General features: G+C 40.8%; 1 protein-coding gene across 1 annotated transcript; it reads right to left on the reverse strand.

Annotated features, from left to right (window-relative positions):
- Window positions 1–8,570: 8,570 nt before the first annotated feature.
- On the reverse strand, window positions 8,571–9,287 carry LOC130934252 (uncharacterized). Its single transcript, XM_057863838.1, has one exon. The coding sequence runs from the start codon at window positions 9,285–9,287 to the stop codon at window positions 8,571–8,573; it is 717 nt and encodes a 238-aa protein (XP_057719821.1).
- Window positions 9,288–15,261: the final 5,974 nt, after the last annotated feature.

Raw genomic sequence — 15,261 nt, forward strand, 5'->3', positions numbered from 1 at the left:
CAACAAGAATGCCTTTATCTTTGTTCCTGCTCATATGAAAGAGAAGAGAACAAAAAAATATGGAATCCTCTATGTCACAGTATAGAGATTCCTTGAGGTGTCAGAGGAAAAGAAAATTAGAAGGAAGAGGTAGAAGAATTCGAACTTAGTAAGATAGAGTTCGAATTGTGCATTGAGAAGGAGTGGTACTCCATTAATAGAAGGATGTGAGAAGAGAGGAAGAAATTTTCGAAAATTAAGTGAAAGATTTTGAAAACATTTTGAAAAACTTTAATTGATTTTCGAAAATCAAGAGTGGGAAAGAAATCAAGTAATTTTTGAAAAAGATTTTGAAATTAGAAATCAAAAAGATATGATTAAAAACTATTTTGAAAAAGATGTGATTAAAAAGATATGATTGAAAAGTAATGCTTTTAAAAAGATATGATGGAAAAGATATGATTTGAAAACAATTTTAAAAAGATTTGATTTTAAAATTAATGACTTGGCTAACAAGAAAAGATATGATTCAAACATTAAACCTTTCTCAATAGAAAAGGCAACATACATAAAATGTTCAATTAAATCATTAATTGTTAGCAAGTATCTTTGAAAAAGGAAAGAAATTGATTTTGAAAAAAGGTTTGATTGAAAAGATATGATTTGAAAAAGATTTGATTTTAAAAAACTTTGAAAACTTAAAAAAAATTGATTCGAAAACAAAATCCTCCCTCTTGTGCCATCCTGGCGTTAAATGCCCAGAATGGTGCACATTCTGGCGTTTAACGCCCAATGCACTACCTTTTTGGGCGTTAAACGCCCAACCAGGTCCTTCTTCACTGGGCGTTTTGAACGCCCAGCTTTTTCTGTATAATTCCTCTGCTGTATGTTCTGAATCTTCAATTCTCTGTATTATTGACTTGAAAAGACATAAATTAAAAATATTTTTGGATTTTTAATAATGAGGAATAATCAAAATGCAATTAAAATCAAATAACAATGCATGCAAGACACCAAACTTAGCAGTTTGTATACTACGGACACTAACAACATGAGAATGCACATGAGAAACAACAAAACACTCAAGTCAAGAGAATTCAAAGATCAGAGCAAGGAAGTCATCAAGAACATCTTGAAGATTAATGAAGACACATGCATGAAAAATGCAAGAAGAACAGAAACATGCAATTGACACCAAACTTAAAATGAGACACTAGACTTAACAAGAAACATAAAATATTTTTTTGTTTTTTTTATGATTTTGTAATTTTTTTTTGGATTTTTCGAAAATTAAGTGGAAAAGAAAATAAAGGTATCAAAATTCTTAATGAAAATTCCAGGAATCATGCAATGTTAGTCTAAAGCTACAGTCTAAAGGAATTAGACATGGCTAGCCAAGCTTCAGCAGGACATTGCATTCAAGAGCTAAATTGATGAGAATCAATCAGCTTTGGTGATGATAAGAACATCACCTTGAAACACTAGAATTCATTCTTAAGAACTTTGAAGAAAAATACCTAATCTAAGCAACAAGATGAACCGTCAGTTGTCCATACACAAAACAATCTCTGGCAACGGCGCCAAAAACTTGGTGCGCGAAATTGTGAACAATACTTTTCACAACTCTCATAATCCCCGGTAATGAACCCCAAAAACTTGGTGTTCAATACCATGGCATAAACACAACTTCGCACAACTAACCAGCAAGTGCACTGGGTCGTCCAAGTAATAAACCTTACGCGAGTAAGGGTCGATCCCACGGAGATTGTTGGTATGAAGCAAGCTATGGTCATCTTGTAAATCTTAGTCAGGCAAACTCAAATGGATATGGTGATATACGAATAAAACATAAAGATAAAGATAGAGATACTTATGTAATTCATTGGTGGGAATTTCAGATAAGCGCATGAGGATGCTGTGTCCCTTCCGTCTCTCTGCTTTCCTACTGTCTTCATCCAATCCTTCTTACTCCTTTCCATGGCAAGCTTATGCATGGGTTTCACCGTTGTCAGTGGCTACCTCCCATCCTCTCAGTGGAAATGTTCAACGCACCCTGTCACGGCACGGCTATCCATCTGTCGGTTCTCGATCAGGCCGGAATAGAATCCAGTGATTCTTTTGCGTCTGTCACTAACGCCCCGCCCTCAGGAGTTTGAAGCACGTCACAGTCATTCAATCATTGAATCCTACTCAGAATACCACAGACAAGGTTAGACCTTCCGGATTCTCTTGAATGCCGCCATCAGTTCTTACCTATACCACGAAGACTCTGATCTCACGGAATGGTTGGCTCGGTTGTCAGGCTAGCACTCGGTTGTCAGGCGATCAACCATGCATCGTGTATCAGGAATCCAAGAGATATTCACCCAATCTAAGGTAGAACGGAGGTGGTTGTCAGGCACACGTTCATAGGTGAGAATGATGATGAGTGTCACGGATCATCACATTCATCAAGTTGAAGAACAAGTGATATCTTAGAACAAGAACAAGCTGAATTGAATAGAAGAACTATAGTAATTGCATTAATACTCGAGGTACAGCAGAGCTCCACACCTTAATCTATGGTGTGTAGAAACTCCACCGTTGAAAATACATAAGAACAAGGTCTAGGCATGGCCGAATGGCCAGCCTCTCAAAGAGGGTTCAATCATAAAAACATGATCAAAAGATAATAACACAATAGTAAAAGGTCCTACTTATAGAAAACTAGTAGCCTAAGGTTTACAAGGATGAGTAAATGACATAAAAATCCACTTCCGGGCCCACTTGGTGTGTGCTTGGGCTGAGCAATGAAGCATTTTCGTGTAGAGACTCTTCTTGGAGTTAAACGCCAGCTTTTGTGCCAGTTTGGGCGTTTAACTCCCACTTTGGTGCCAGTTCCGGCGTTTAACGCTGGAATTTCTGAAGGTGACTTTGAACGCCTGTTTGGGCCATCAAATCTTGGGAAAAGTATGGACTATCATATATTGCTGGAAATCCCAGGATGTCTGCTTTCCAACGCTGTTGCGAGCGCGCCAATTGGGCTTCTGTAGCTCCAGAAAATCCACTTCGAGTGCAGGGAGGTCAGAATCCAACAGCATCTGCAGTCCTTTTCAGTCTCTGAATCAGATTTTTGCTCAGGTCCCTCAATTTCAGCCAGAAAATACCTGAAATCACAGAAAAACACACAAACTCGTAGTAAATTCCAGAAAAGTGAATTTTAACTAAAAACTAATAAAAATATACTAAAAACTAAACCAAATATACTAAAAACATACTAAAAACAATGCCAAAAAGCGTACAAATTATCCGCTCATCATTAACTAAGTTAACGTGGAAGTTAACGTGGCTCCTTGGGGGTTTTGTGGGTGCTTCCAACGTTAGTGACAATGTTGGGTGTCACTAACGTTGTCGACCTCCTTTGCCTCTTACGTTAGCTCCCACGTTAACCAAGTTAACGTGGGAGTTAACGTGGTACATTTCACCTTAGGCCAACGTTAGTGACAATGTTGAGTGTCACTAACGTTGGCTTCCTTTCCCCTTTTAACGTTAGAGGCCACGTTAACTAAGTTAACGTGGCCACTTATGATCATTGGCCAATGTTAGTGATAATGTTAAGTGTCACTAACGTTGGCTAAAAGTCCCTTCTTCACGTTAGAGTTCACGTTAACCTAGTTAACGTGGGCAATGATGGCTTCGAGAGCGTTATTGGCAATCACTTTTCTCATTAACTTTGCAAGTTACCTCCCATTCCACGTTAGTGGTAACGTTAATTAGATTAACGTGACTGCTAAGTGGTTCTTCCTTGCTTCCTTTGGTCCTGAAATCAAGCAATAGAGATCATCAAAGTTCTAGTCCAAGTCATGGGTAATGCAACATACAATTTGTCACTAAACTCATGCACAATCCTCATGAAATCATGTAAAATGCACAATGTATGCTTGAATCAAGGTATAAGTGAATATCCACCCAAAACTAGCTTATTTGCTAAGGAAATGCATGAAACTACCCTAAAAACAGTAAAGAAAAGGTCAGTGAAACTGGCCAAGATGCCTTGACATCACAACACCAAACTTAAAGCTTGCTTGTCCCTAAGCAAGTACAGGAACAAGAGAATGATGAATGGAATGTCAAGAGAAATGAGTCATTCATGTGGAAGTCATGTCACTGATTTTATGGTGGTTTCATGCATAGCAACTTAGGTTCATTCCATTACTGGCTTTCAGACCTTTATCATGTCCTAAAAACACTGGCTTTGCTTACATCCCATGAGACTTTTATTGATCCTTTTATTGTCATTTCAGGGCTTATTTGTGTTCTTCAGGCTAGGTGCTCTGTAAGGGAGCAACTTTTTAAGATAAGCTTTCAACCAACACTCCCGAACCAGTTGGTTCAAGGTGCTAGGTGTTGAGACACCCCTAAGGACTTACTCCCTCAGGTCTCTCCCCCATACATACACACCACAGGCATCTGGTTCATTTATTTTCCTTCTTGAGACCTTGGTGTCCAGCACCTCTTTGGGTTATTAAATGCTCTGTAGTGAGGGTTACTCTTGATAGTGGGTTTTCAGCTGATAATCCCGAGTTAGTTAACCCAAGTTACCAAGTGATAAGGCACCCCTAAAAGCTTATTCATCCAAGTAAAATCCCTCACACATGAACACCACAGACACATGCATCAAGATTAAAACCATTGGTGCCTAGCCTTATTGCTTACTCTTTTTCTTTTGTTTTTCAACCTTTATTGTTCTTTCCCTTTTTCTTATTAGGATCTTCTTACTTAGCTAGTTTCATAGGGTGTGTTCAAAGCATAGGATTCCTGACAGATAGTTGTCCTCCCACCTTGTGGTTGAACCAACTTAGCTAACATATGACTATACCATAAACTCATGAACTTATTCCATAGTATGAACTCCTCTCTGGTCTTTTGTAAAACACTCATTCTCTTTTTCATTTGATTCAAAGGGCAAGCATACAATAAGTAATGGTATGATGCAGTAACACTTAAACCGTAAATCATAGACCTAAGCAATAAAAAAAAAACTTAAAATGTAGAGTTGAACTAGGTTCCAATCAACACATGACTATTAATTAACAGTGCATTCGAACTTCCAATTTTTAACACGATGAGTAGATGGAATTAACTAGAAATACAACCTTTGGGAGGTGGTTTGCTACACCAATCCAGTTGCCCTCTTGTTGTCATTGTCATAGTTCTTGATGCCTCACTTTCTTAGTTGAAGGTGCACCATCTCCTCATAAGCTTCCTGCAAGGGTATTGGAAGTTTCTTGTTTCCCAAGCACTTGAGGAATAGTCAGCTTGCATGTATGCTTATGATTTCTGAACTTATTTTGGTGTGTGAACACCAAACTTAGTTCCTTGCCTACTACAAAACCTTGCATGCATGCGTAGAACCTCGTATCTTGCTGTTAGCAACCAATTAACTAAAGACTACTCTATATCCAAGTGGTTCCCTTGATTGATCAGAGCTAGCAATGTGTTTTGAGAGTGTAGTGTGTTTCGAACTAGCATCCTTTGGTGGGACACCAAACTTAGAATCACACTTTCACTCTTGAATTGTTTTGGTGTGGAACACCCAACTTAGCTCCTTGCAATGCAGGGGAAACAACTTGTGATCTTTATTGAAACCTAAGGTTGGGTTGCCTCCCAACAAAGCACTCTTTTATCGTCGCTAGCTCGACGGGTCTTTACTTCACTTGAGATGATATTTTATTCTGGGGTTTTCCCCCATGTTGCCCAGATAATGCTTGAGTCTTTGTCCATTCACTGTAAAAGTCCTCTCTGACCTTTCATCCATGATTTCGATGTGTCCATATGGTGAGACTTTTGTGACAATGAAAGGCCCTGACCACCTCGATTTGAGTTTTCCTGGGAACAGTCTCAATTTGGAATTGTAGAGGAGTACTTGCTGCCCCTTTTCGAAATCCCAGGGTGCAAGATGCAGGTCATGTCTCCTCTTTGCCTTCTCTTTATATATCTTAGTATTTTCATAGGCTTGTGACCTGAATTCCTCCATCTCTTGCAGCTGCAAGATCCTCTTTGCACCAGCAGCAATGCTGTCAAAGTTTAGTATCTTGATGGCCCAGAGAGCTTTGTGTTCCAATTCTAGTGGTAAATGGCAAGATTTCCCATAAACCAGTTGATATGGGGACATTCCCAGTGGTGTTTTGAATGCTGTCCTGTATGCCCAAAGAGCATCATCCAGCTTCTTCGCCCAATCCTTTCTTGATGCACCTACAGTCTTTTCCAGAATCCTCTTTAGCTCTCTGTTGGATATCTCCGTTTGTCCACTTGTTTGGGGATGGTAAGGTGTGGCTACCTTGTGTTTCACCCCATATCGTAGGAGAAGAGCCTCTAGTGGTTTGTTACAAAAATGGCTCCCTCCATCACTGATGAGGGCTCTTGGGACTCCGAACCGGCTGAAGATATTCTTCCTGAGGAAGTTCATGACCACTTTGTTGTCATTTATTGGGGTTGCAATGGCCTCTACCCATTTGGACACATAATCCACTGCTACCAAGATGTACTTGTTTGCATATGAGGTTGGGAATGGTCCCATGAAATCTATTCCCCACACATCAAATACTTCCAGTTCCAAAATGAAATTCTGTGGCATGGCATTTCTTTTGGGTAAGTTCCCAGATCTTTGGCATTCATTGCAGCTCCTTACCAGTTCTTTGGCATCCTTGAAAAGGGTGGGCCAAAAGAATCCACTTTGTAACACCTTTGCTGCAGTCATGTCCCCTCCAAAGTGGCCTCCGTAGCATGAGCCGTGGCAATTCTATAGTACCTCTTGTCCTTCCTCTTCTGAGACACATCTTCTAAGGATTCCATCTGAACACTTCTTGAAGAGATAAGGCTCGTCCCAGACAAAGTATTTTGCATGATTCATGAGCTTCCTCTTTTGATGTTTATTGATCCCTGAAGGTAGAGCCCCAGTTGCCTTGAAGGTGGCAATGTCTGCAAACCATGGGGCTTTGTGCACTATCATTAACTGCTCATCAGGGAAGAGCTTGTTCACACTCAGATCATGTGTTCCTCCTTTCTCATGAGGAATCCTGGATAGGTGATCTGCCACCTTGTTCTCCACTCCCTTCTTGTATCTGATTTCAATATCAAACTCCTACAATAATAAGATCCATCTTATTAGTCTTGGTTTTGATTCTTGCTTGGCAAATAAATATTTAAGTGCTGTGTGATCTGTAAAAACAATGACTTTAGCACCAATCAGGTACGATCTAAACTTATCAAATGCAAAAAATTATGGCTAGCAATTCCTTTTCAGTAGTGGTATAATTTCTTTGAGCATCATTGAGGACCTTGCTAGCATAGTATATTACATGGACTAAGTTATTTTTCCTCTGCCCTAACACTGCCCCTACTTCAAAGTCAGATGCATCACACATCAATTCAAAGGGTAAGTTTCAATTATGTGGGGAGATGATAGGGGCAGAGGACAATCTTTCTTTCAAATGCTCGAATGCCAACATGCAGGTCTCATCGAAGATGAATGGTGTATCTGATACAAAGAGATTACTCAAAGGCTTAGCTATTTTTGAAAAATCTTTAATAAATCTTCTGTAAAAGCCAACATGCCCTAAAAAGCTTCTAATTTCCTTGACATCACTGGGTGGAGGAAGCTTTTCAATAAGTTCCACTTTAGCCCTGTCCACTTCGATTCCTTGGTTAGAAATCTTATGGCCAAGAACTATTCCTCCTGTCACCATAAAGTGACATTTCTCCCAGTTCAAGATCAAATTGGTCTCTTGGCATCTTTTCAATACCAAGGCTAGGTGATTCAAGCAACTAGTAAAAAAGTCTCCGAATACCGAGAAATCATCCATAAAAACTTCAATGAATTTCTCCATCATATCTGAGAAGATAGAAAGCATGCAGCGTTGGAAAGTCGCAGGTGCATTACATAGCCCAAATGGCATGCGCCTGTAGGCAAACACTCCATATGGACAGGTAAATAAAGTTTTCTCTTGGTCTCTAGGATCAACCACTATTTGGTTATATCCTGAATAACCATCAAGAAAACAGTAATAAGCATGTCCTGCAAGTCTTTCCAACATCTGATCCATGAATGGGAGAGGGAAATGATCCTTTCGTGTAGCTTCATTGAGTTTTCGATAGTCAATGCACATCCGCCATCTTGTGATGGTCCTTGTAGGTATCAGTTCGTTCCTCTCATTGGGAACCACAGTGATTCCTCCCTTCTTGGGCACAACATGCACGGGGGTGACCCAAGGGCTATTTGAGATCGGGTAGATTACTCCTCCTTGCCAAAGCTTGATAACCTCTTTCTGTACCACTTCCTTCATGATTGGGTTCAGCCTTTTTTGGGATTGAATGGATGGTTTTGCATCATCTTCGAACAGTATTTTATGCATGCATATAGCTGAACTAATTCCCTTCAGGTCAGCAAGGGTCCATCCGATGGCATCCTTATGCTCTAGCAGCACCTTGAGTAGTTCATCCTCTTGATCTTGGCTGAGGCATGAGCTTATGATCATTGGGTAGTTTTCATTTTCTCCTAGGTATGCATATTTGAGAGTGGGTGGCAATGCTTTGAGTTCAACCTTGGGTTCCTATGACTTTTCAGTCTCTTCCTTTGGTGCATCTTGAACATGACTCTCTGCTGTTGCAACATCCTCACTTGATATATACTCCTCCTCTATTGATCTCTCGGGCTCTTCATGCTCTTCTTCTTCAAAACACTCCTGCACTTCTTCTTCAACTGCGTCTAACCTCATGCATTCCCCCAATTGTTCTGGTGGGTAACTCATGGCCTTGAACACATTGAATGTCATCTTTTTATTGTGTAATCTCAAGGTAAGATCACCTTTTTGGACATCAATGATAGCTCCAGCAGTGGCCAAGAACGGCCTTCCTAGAATAATGGAGGTCTTGGCATCCTCCTGCATGTCCAACACTACAAAATCTGCCGGGAATATGAAGTCTCCTACTTTCACCAACAAATCCTCTACTATGCCATGAGGGAACTTGAACGATCGGTCTACCAGTTGTAAGGCCATTTTTGTTGGTTTAGCCTCCTCGATTTTCATCTTCCGCATCATTGCTACTGACATCAAATTGATGCTGGCTCCTAAGTCACAAAGGGCCTTATCTACTGTGATTTCCCCTATGATACAAGGGATCTGAAAGCTCCCAGGATCCTTCAACTTCTGGGGTAGTTTGTGCTGGATGATAGCACTACATTCTTTGGTTAGTATCATAGTCTCATGGTTCTTCCAGCTTCTCTTCTTAGTCATCAGCTCCTTCAGGAACTTGGCATAGAGTGGCATTTGTTCTATTACTTCAGCAAAAGGTATGTTGATTTATAGTTTCTTGAAAATTTCCAAGAATCTCACAAACTGGTTGTCATCTTCCTTTTTCTTCAACTGTTGAGGATATGGAGCTCTTGAGATGTTCAGTTTTGGCATCCCTTTTTCTTTTTGTGGACTTGAAGTGGGAGTTTGAACCCCATCTTGCTCTTCTCCCTTTTCATTTGAGCCTTCTTCTTGTGGTTTTTGGGAGAGTTCCTTAAGTTCCTTCCCACTCCTAAGTGTTATGGCTTGACACTCCTCCTCTTTTCTTGAATTGTTATCAATGCAAAGATTGTGGTTAGAAAGCTGCTTGAATAGATAACCAATTTGTGTCTCCAGTTTCTTGATGGCAGCATTTTGATTCTGCATGTTTGACTGCACTTCCTCTCGAAATACTTTACTGTTTCGGACGTCTTTGCATACTCTCTCAAGTAAGGTTTCAAGCTTAGAGAGTCTGTCATCAATTGATGGTGGATTGGGAGTAGATGTGTTGTTTTGGTTTTGATATGGGTGTGGAGAAGTGTTGTTGTGGGGATGTTGATATGTCCTCTGTGTGAATTGTTGATGAGCTGCATTGTTGTTGGAGTTGTAACGTCTCTAGTCTTGGCTTTGATCTTGCTAATTCCCCCACCCAAAGTTTGGGTGGTTCCTCCATCCAGAGTTGTATGTCTTGGAGTATGGGTCATGGTTCTGTCTAGGTGAATTCCCAATGTAGTTGGCTTGCTCAAGGTTACCCTCTGCCTCTTCTTCAACTCCTTCTTGGGTTGTTGAGGAGGTGGTGATTGCTGCCACTTGGTTCCTCTCCATTTCTTGGTGAAGTCAGCTAGCTGCTTGGTAATGAGCTTGTTCTGAGCCAGCAGAGCATCTATATTGTTTAGTTCTATCACTCCTCTAGTGTTCCCTCTTTCGGAAGCATAGAAGTAGTCATTCTCAGCTACTGTTTCGATGACATCTATGGCTTCTTCAATGGTTTTCTTCTTATTCAAAGAGCCTCCTGATGAATGATCCACAGCCTTCTTTGACTCATAGAAAAGACCTTCATAGAAGATGTGAAGTTGGACCCACTCATTGAATATCTCTGGTGGGCATCTCCTTGTTAGCTCTTTGAACCTTTCCCAAGCTTCATAAAGTGTCTCCCCATCTTGCTGTCTGAATGTTTGCACTTCAGTTCTCAGCCTATTGATCCTTTGAGGGGGGTAAAACCTTGCCAAAAACTTATTCACCACCTCCTCCCAATTTGTCAGGCTTTCTTTTGGGAAGGATTCAAGCTATTTGAATGCCTTGTCCCTGAGTGAAAAAGGGAACAAGAGCAGCCTATAGACATCCTGGTGGACTCTATTGGACTTCACTGTGTCACAAATCCTCAAGAAGGTGGTCAAGTGTTGATTCGGATCTTCTTGAGCACCTCCTCCAAATGAGCAATTATTCTGCACAAGAGTGATGAGCTGAGGTTTTAGCTCGAAATTGTTGGCATGTATGGTGGGCTTCTGAATGCTGCTCCCACAGTTTCCAGGATTAGGATTGATATAGGATCCTAAGACTCTTCTATCCTCCCCAGCATGATTTGCTCTACCTTCTCCCCTATGTTTATTAGCCTCTTCTTCATGTTGGTTTTCCATGTTGCCTTCCATGTTTAGTTCTAAGTGTTCCTCCTCCTCTTCAGCACCGATTGCACGTTTTGCTCTTGCTTCCCTCCTTAATTTAAGGAGGGTCCTCTCTAGTTCAGCATCGAAGGAAGTTGAAGCCCCGCTTCTTCTCCCTGTCATACAACCAACAAGTACAAGCAAGTAACAATATGTGCAGATAGTATTGCTATCAGAATTACTGTTAGTTGTGAGTGATGCAATATATCAAACAGTTAGTGGGTTAGCAAAATGAATGGTAAATAACAAAGAACACGAAAGAGTAGAGGGGGAAGGGAAGAAGTTAACTAAAACAGAAAGTAAATTATTGAAACAGAAAGTTAATTCAACAAAATAAAAATGCTCAATCTAGTGATCTTCCGATCTAATCATTGTTGATGCATAATCAATCCCCGGCAACGGCGCAATAAACTTGATGCAGGTGGAAACTGTCTCTCAACGAATTTCCTTCGGCAAGTGTACCGAATTTGTCGTCAAGTAAAAACTCACAATAAAATGAGGTCGAATCCCACATGGATTGATTGATCAAGGAACTTTAATTAGAAAATTGCTCTAGTTGAGCGAATTCAGACTTTGGGTTGAGATTTGCAGCAAATAAAATGGCGAAAATGTAAATGACAGAAAAAGTAAATGCTAGAATTAAAGGGCTGAAAGTAAATGACTGAAAGTAAATTGCAGAATTGTAAATGGGAATGGGGTGTTTGCTCATGAAAGTAAACGCAGAAATTAAAGAGAATGGATGAGTTCAGAATTGGGGAGTTCATTGGGCGCCAAAGATGTTGCAATTCTCCGGATCATGTTCATTTTCATCTCTTCCTCAATCAATGCACTCATTGATCTCCTTGGCAATCTGAATTGATTGAATTACAATTTCTTGCAATTCAATCTCTCAAATCTTGATCAATAGCCAATTCCTTGGTCAATTGCTCATGAGAAGAAATGAAGTGTGGTCACTGATTATACCACATGCATTTCCCAAATCAAGTATTGAGAGGATTATAGTCACATATCCATCCAAACCCAATTTGGTCCAGCCTGAGAAAGCATTTCAAGCTTGATCTCTTCATTCCTCTTTCAAGGCTCAAAAGAGATCCAAGTTTGAATAGTTTCTTTTCCAAGATAACTACCCAATGGGATGAAGATCGAAAGCTTTCAAGTAAAATCAAGAGACAAGATAGAAGAAGAATAATGAAAACTAGTATTGATCCATCAAATTACAACAGAGCTCCCTAACCCAATGAAAGGGGTTTAGTTGTTCATAGCTCTAGAAGATGAAAACAAAGATGGAGAATACATCATGAACTAGAAGAACCGAGAAAGTAAAATACAGAGAGTAGTGTTATTTTCCAACTTCCAGAACTTCCAAATAATTCAAAGCTACTCCTATATATACTACTCTTCTTAGCTTCTAGTTGGTTCTTCAAGTCTTAGGCCTTTGGATCTTGAGTTTGAAGCAGTTCTCTTCTTCATTTGGGCTTGGTTTTACTTGTAGAGAGAAAGTGTGAAGTGGGCAGAGACTTTAGCTCAGGACGTTAGGGGTGTTAACGTTTTAGTGAAAGTATGAGTTCGAGAACGTTAGTGACACTCAAGACTGTCACTAACGTTCCAATGTACCCCTTTGCCTCACGTTAGAGCCCACGTTAACTAGGTTAACGTGGCTTCTAACGTGGCCTTGCCTAGTTAACGTGGCTTCTAACATGGCCTTGCCAACCTTCGAGAATGTTAGTGACACTTAACATTGTCACTAACGTTCCAATGTGCCCCTATGTCTCACGTTAGAGTCCACGTTAACTAGGTTAACGTGGCTTCTAACGTGGCCTTGCCAACCTTCGAGAATGTTAGTGACACTCAACATTGTCACTAACGTTCCAATGTGCCCCTATGTCTCACGTTAGAGTCCACGTTAACTAGGTTAACGTGGCTTCTAACGTGGCCATTCTTAGCCATCCCCAACGTTAGTGACAATGTTGAGTGTCACTAACATTGGCTCATCTTTCACTCATCAACGTTAGCTTCCACGTTAACAAAGTTTACGTGGAAGCTAACGTGGCTCCTTGGGGGTTTTGTGGGTGCTTCCAACGTTAGTGACAATGTTGGGTGTCACTAACGTTGTCGACCTCCTTTGCCTCTTACGTTAGCTCCCACGTTAACCAAGTTAATGTGGGAGTTAACGTGGTACATTTCACCTTAGGCCAACGTTAGTGACAATGTTGAGTGTCACTAATGATGACAAGTCATCATATACCCATTTTCAAGCTAATTTCACTAGTTTTGTTAGCATTTATGCACTTTCTTGCATCCTAAGTAAGTGATTTGGAGTGAAAATGCATAACTTCTTTAAATCAAGCAACCACCATGAATTTAATGTTAATCATTGAGGTTTGAGCTCATTTTAATTGAATTTTAATTGATTTATAAGCCTCTTGAATTTAGTGATACTTTGAGTGGTTGTTTGGTTTATTTTAGGTGAAGAAAAGAAAAGAAAATGAAAAGCGTGGCCTAAGAAGCGTGACGCAAGAAAAGGAAAGCGTGGCCAAGGAGGAGAGAAGCGTACCGCATTGAGGTGGGGGAAGCAACATTGCCCTCCTCAAGGGCAGAATGCCTTCTAGGAGGGCAACATTAGGTGACCAAACAAGAAAAGGCAACCTTGCCCTGCCCACTCCAAGGGCAGAGCACAAAATGGTGCCTTGGAGCCAAGAGAAGAGAACATTGCCCTGCCCTTGTGGAGGGCAGGATCGGGCTCCATGAGGAAGAAAATCAATGTAAAAATATCAACTATGCAAGCCACAAGGTTCGAACAAAGAACCATGAGGAAGCCAAGCTATAAGACCCACTAGCGTGCCAAGAAATCAAAAGAAAAAGTAGCGTGTTTGCAAGCCACCAGGTTCGAACACGGGCCATGAAGAGTGGGAACCTTGCCCTGCCCTTGGCGCGGGCAGGGCAGCATTTGAAATGGTGCATGGACTTGGCGCACCAAGAAGCAAAACGCGCGCACCAAATTTCCCTTGGCAGCACCAACCGCGCGCACCAACATCCCCTGGCAGCACCAAACCGTTCCTGCCCTGCCCTTGGCGCGGGCAGGGCAGCGTTTGGCATTCCTGGCGCATCACGCTCGTCCCTGGCGCACCAAATTTCTTTCTGGCAGCACCAAGCGCGCGCACTCCTCATGTTTGGCGCATCAACTTTTCTGCCCTGCCCTTGGCGCGGGCAGGGCAGCCTCATGCGCACCATTGCCGCGCCAGACTCGACCAACGCGCGCACCAAATTTCTTCCTTGGCGCACCATGGCCGCACCAAGCTTCATTTTTCTGCCCTGCCCTCCACAAGGGCAGGGCAGCCTCCTGGGAGTGAATCTAATGGGCCAAAAAATCAAATTAAATTCCCATTTTAATTCATTTCTTCACCAAATCAAAAGCCCATCCAAATCCCAAAATCCAAGAATAGAAAGGGTATAAATAGTAGTTAGTTTGATGTAATTAGGACCTTTTGCCAATTTCACTTTGACCTTTACTTTTGAATTTTCACTTTGAGTTTTCCTTTGGAGATTTCTGAGAATTGGGGAGGGAATTGATCTCTCTTCTCCCTCATTCTTACCTTAGCAGTTTTACTCTTCTGTTTCTGAGTATTGGGTGTGTGAAATTGGGGAAATTCTGTCCCAATTCCCATTCAAGCTCTTTGCACTTTGTTTTCTGCATAATTCAATTCAAATTCTGTTCATCTATTATTTCTTCTTTAATTTTCTGTCAATCGCTTTGTTTACTTGGATCTAGGAAGGCAAATAGAGATCTAGGCTCTGCTACCTAGTCTCTTGAGACCTGAGACCCAAATTTTACTTGGTTCCTCTTGGAACCTCTGCTGCATTTAATTTCTTTGCTGTTTAAATTCCCATTGCTCCTAATTCAAATTCTGCTACCTTAATTGTTGCACTTTACTTCCTCTTTGTTTAGATCTTGCAATCCCATTCCTCAGTTCCCTTTTATATTCAAGCCATTTATCTTTCTTGCCATTTAAGTTACTGCAATTTAAGTTTCTTGCACTTTAAGTTTCAGTCATTTACTTTCTTGCTCTTTGAGATTCTGCAAATTTACAATTCTGTTCTTCAATTTACTGCACTTTTCCCTTCCCCCTTTACATTTACTGTCATTTACTTTCTGTTAAACACAAATCACTCAACCAAAACTTGATTCGCTTGACTAAATCACCCACTAAACTAAAATTGCTCAATCCTTCAATCCCTGTGGGATCGACCTCACTCATGTGAGTTATTATTACTTGATGCGACCCGGTACACTTGCCGGTGAGTTTTGTGTT

Source organism: Arachis stenosperma, chromosome 6 (assembly GCF_014773155.1).
Source record: "Arachis stenosperma cultivar V10309 chromosome 6, arast.V10309.gnm1.PFL2, whole genome shotgun sequence".
NCBI classification, from domain to species: Eukaryota; Viridiplantae; Streptophyta; class Magnoliopsida; order Fabales; family Fabaceae; genus Arachis; species Arachis stenosperma.

Bases quoted from the DNA above. Each gene is read 5' to 3' on its own strand.
- LOC130934252 (XM_057863838.1), bottom strand. From the start codon at position 9,287: ATGCCACTCTATGCCAAGTTCCTGAAGGAGCTGATGACTAAGAAGAGA.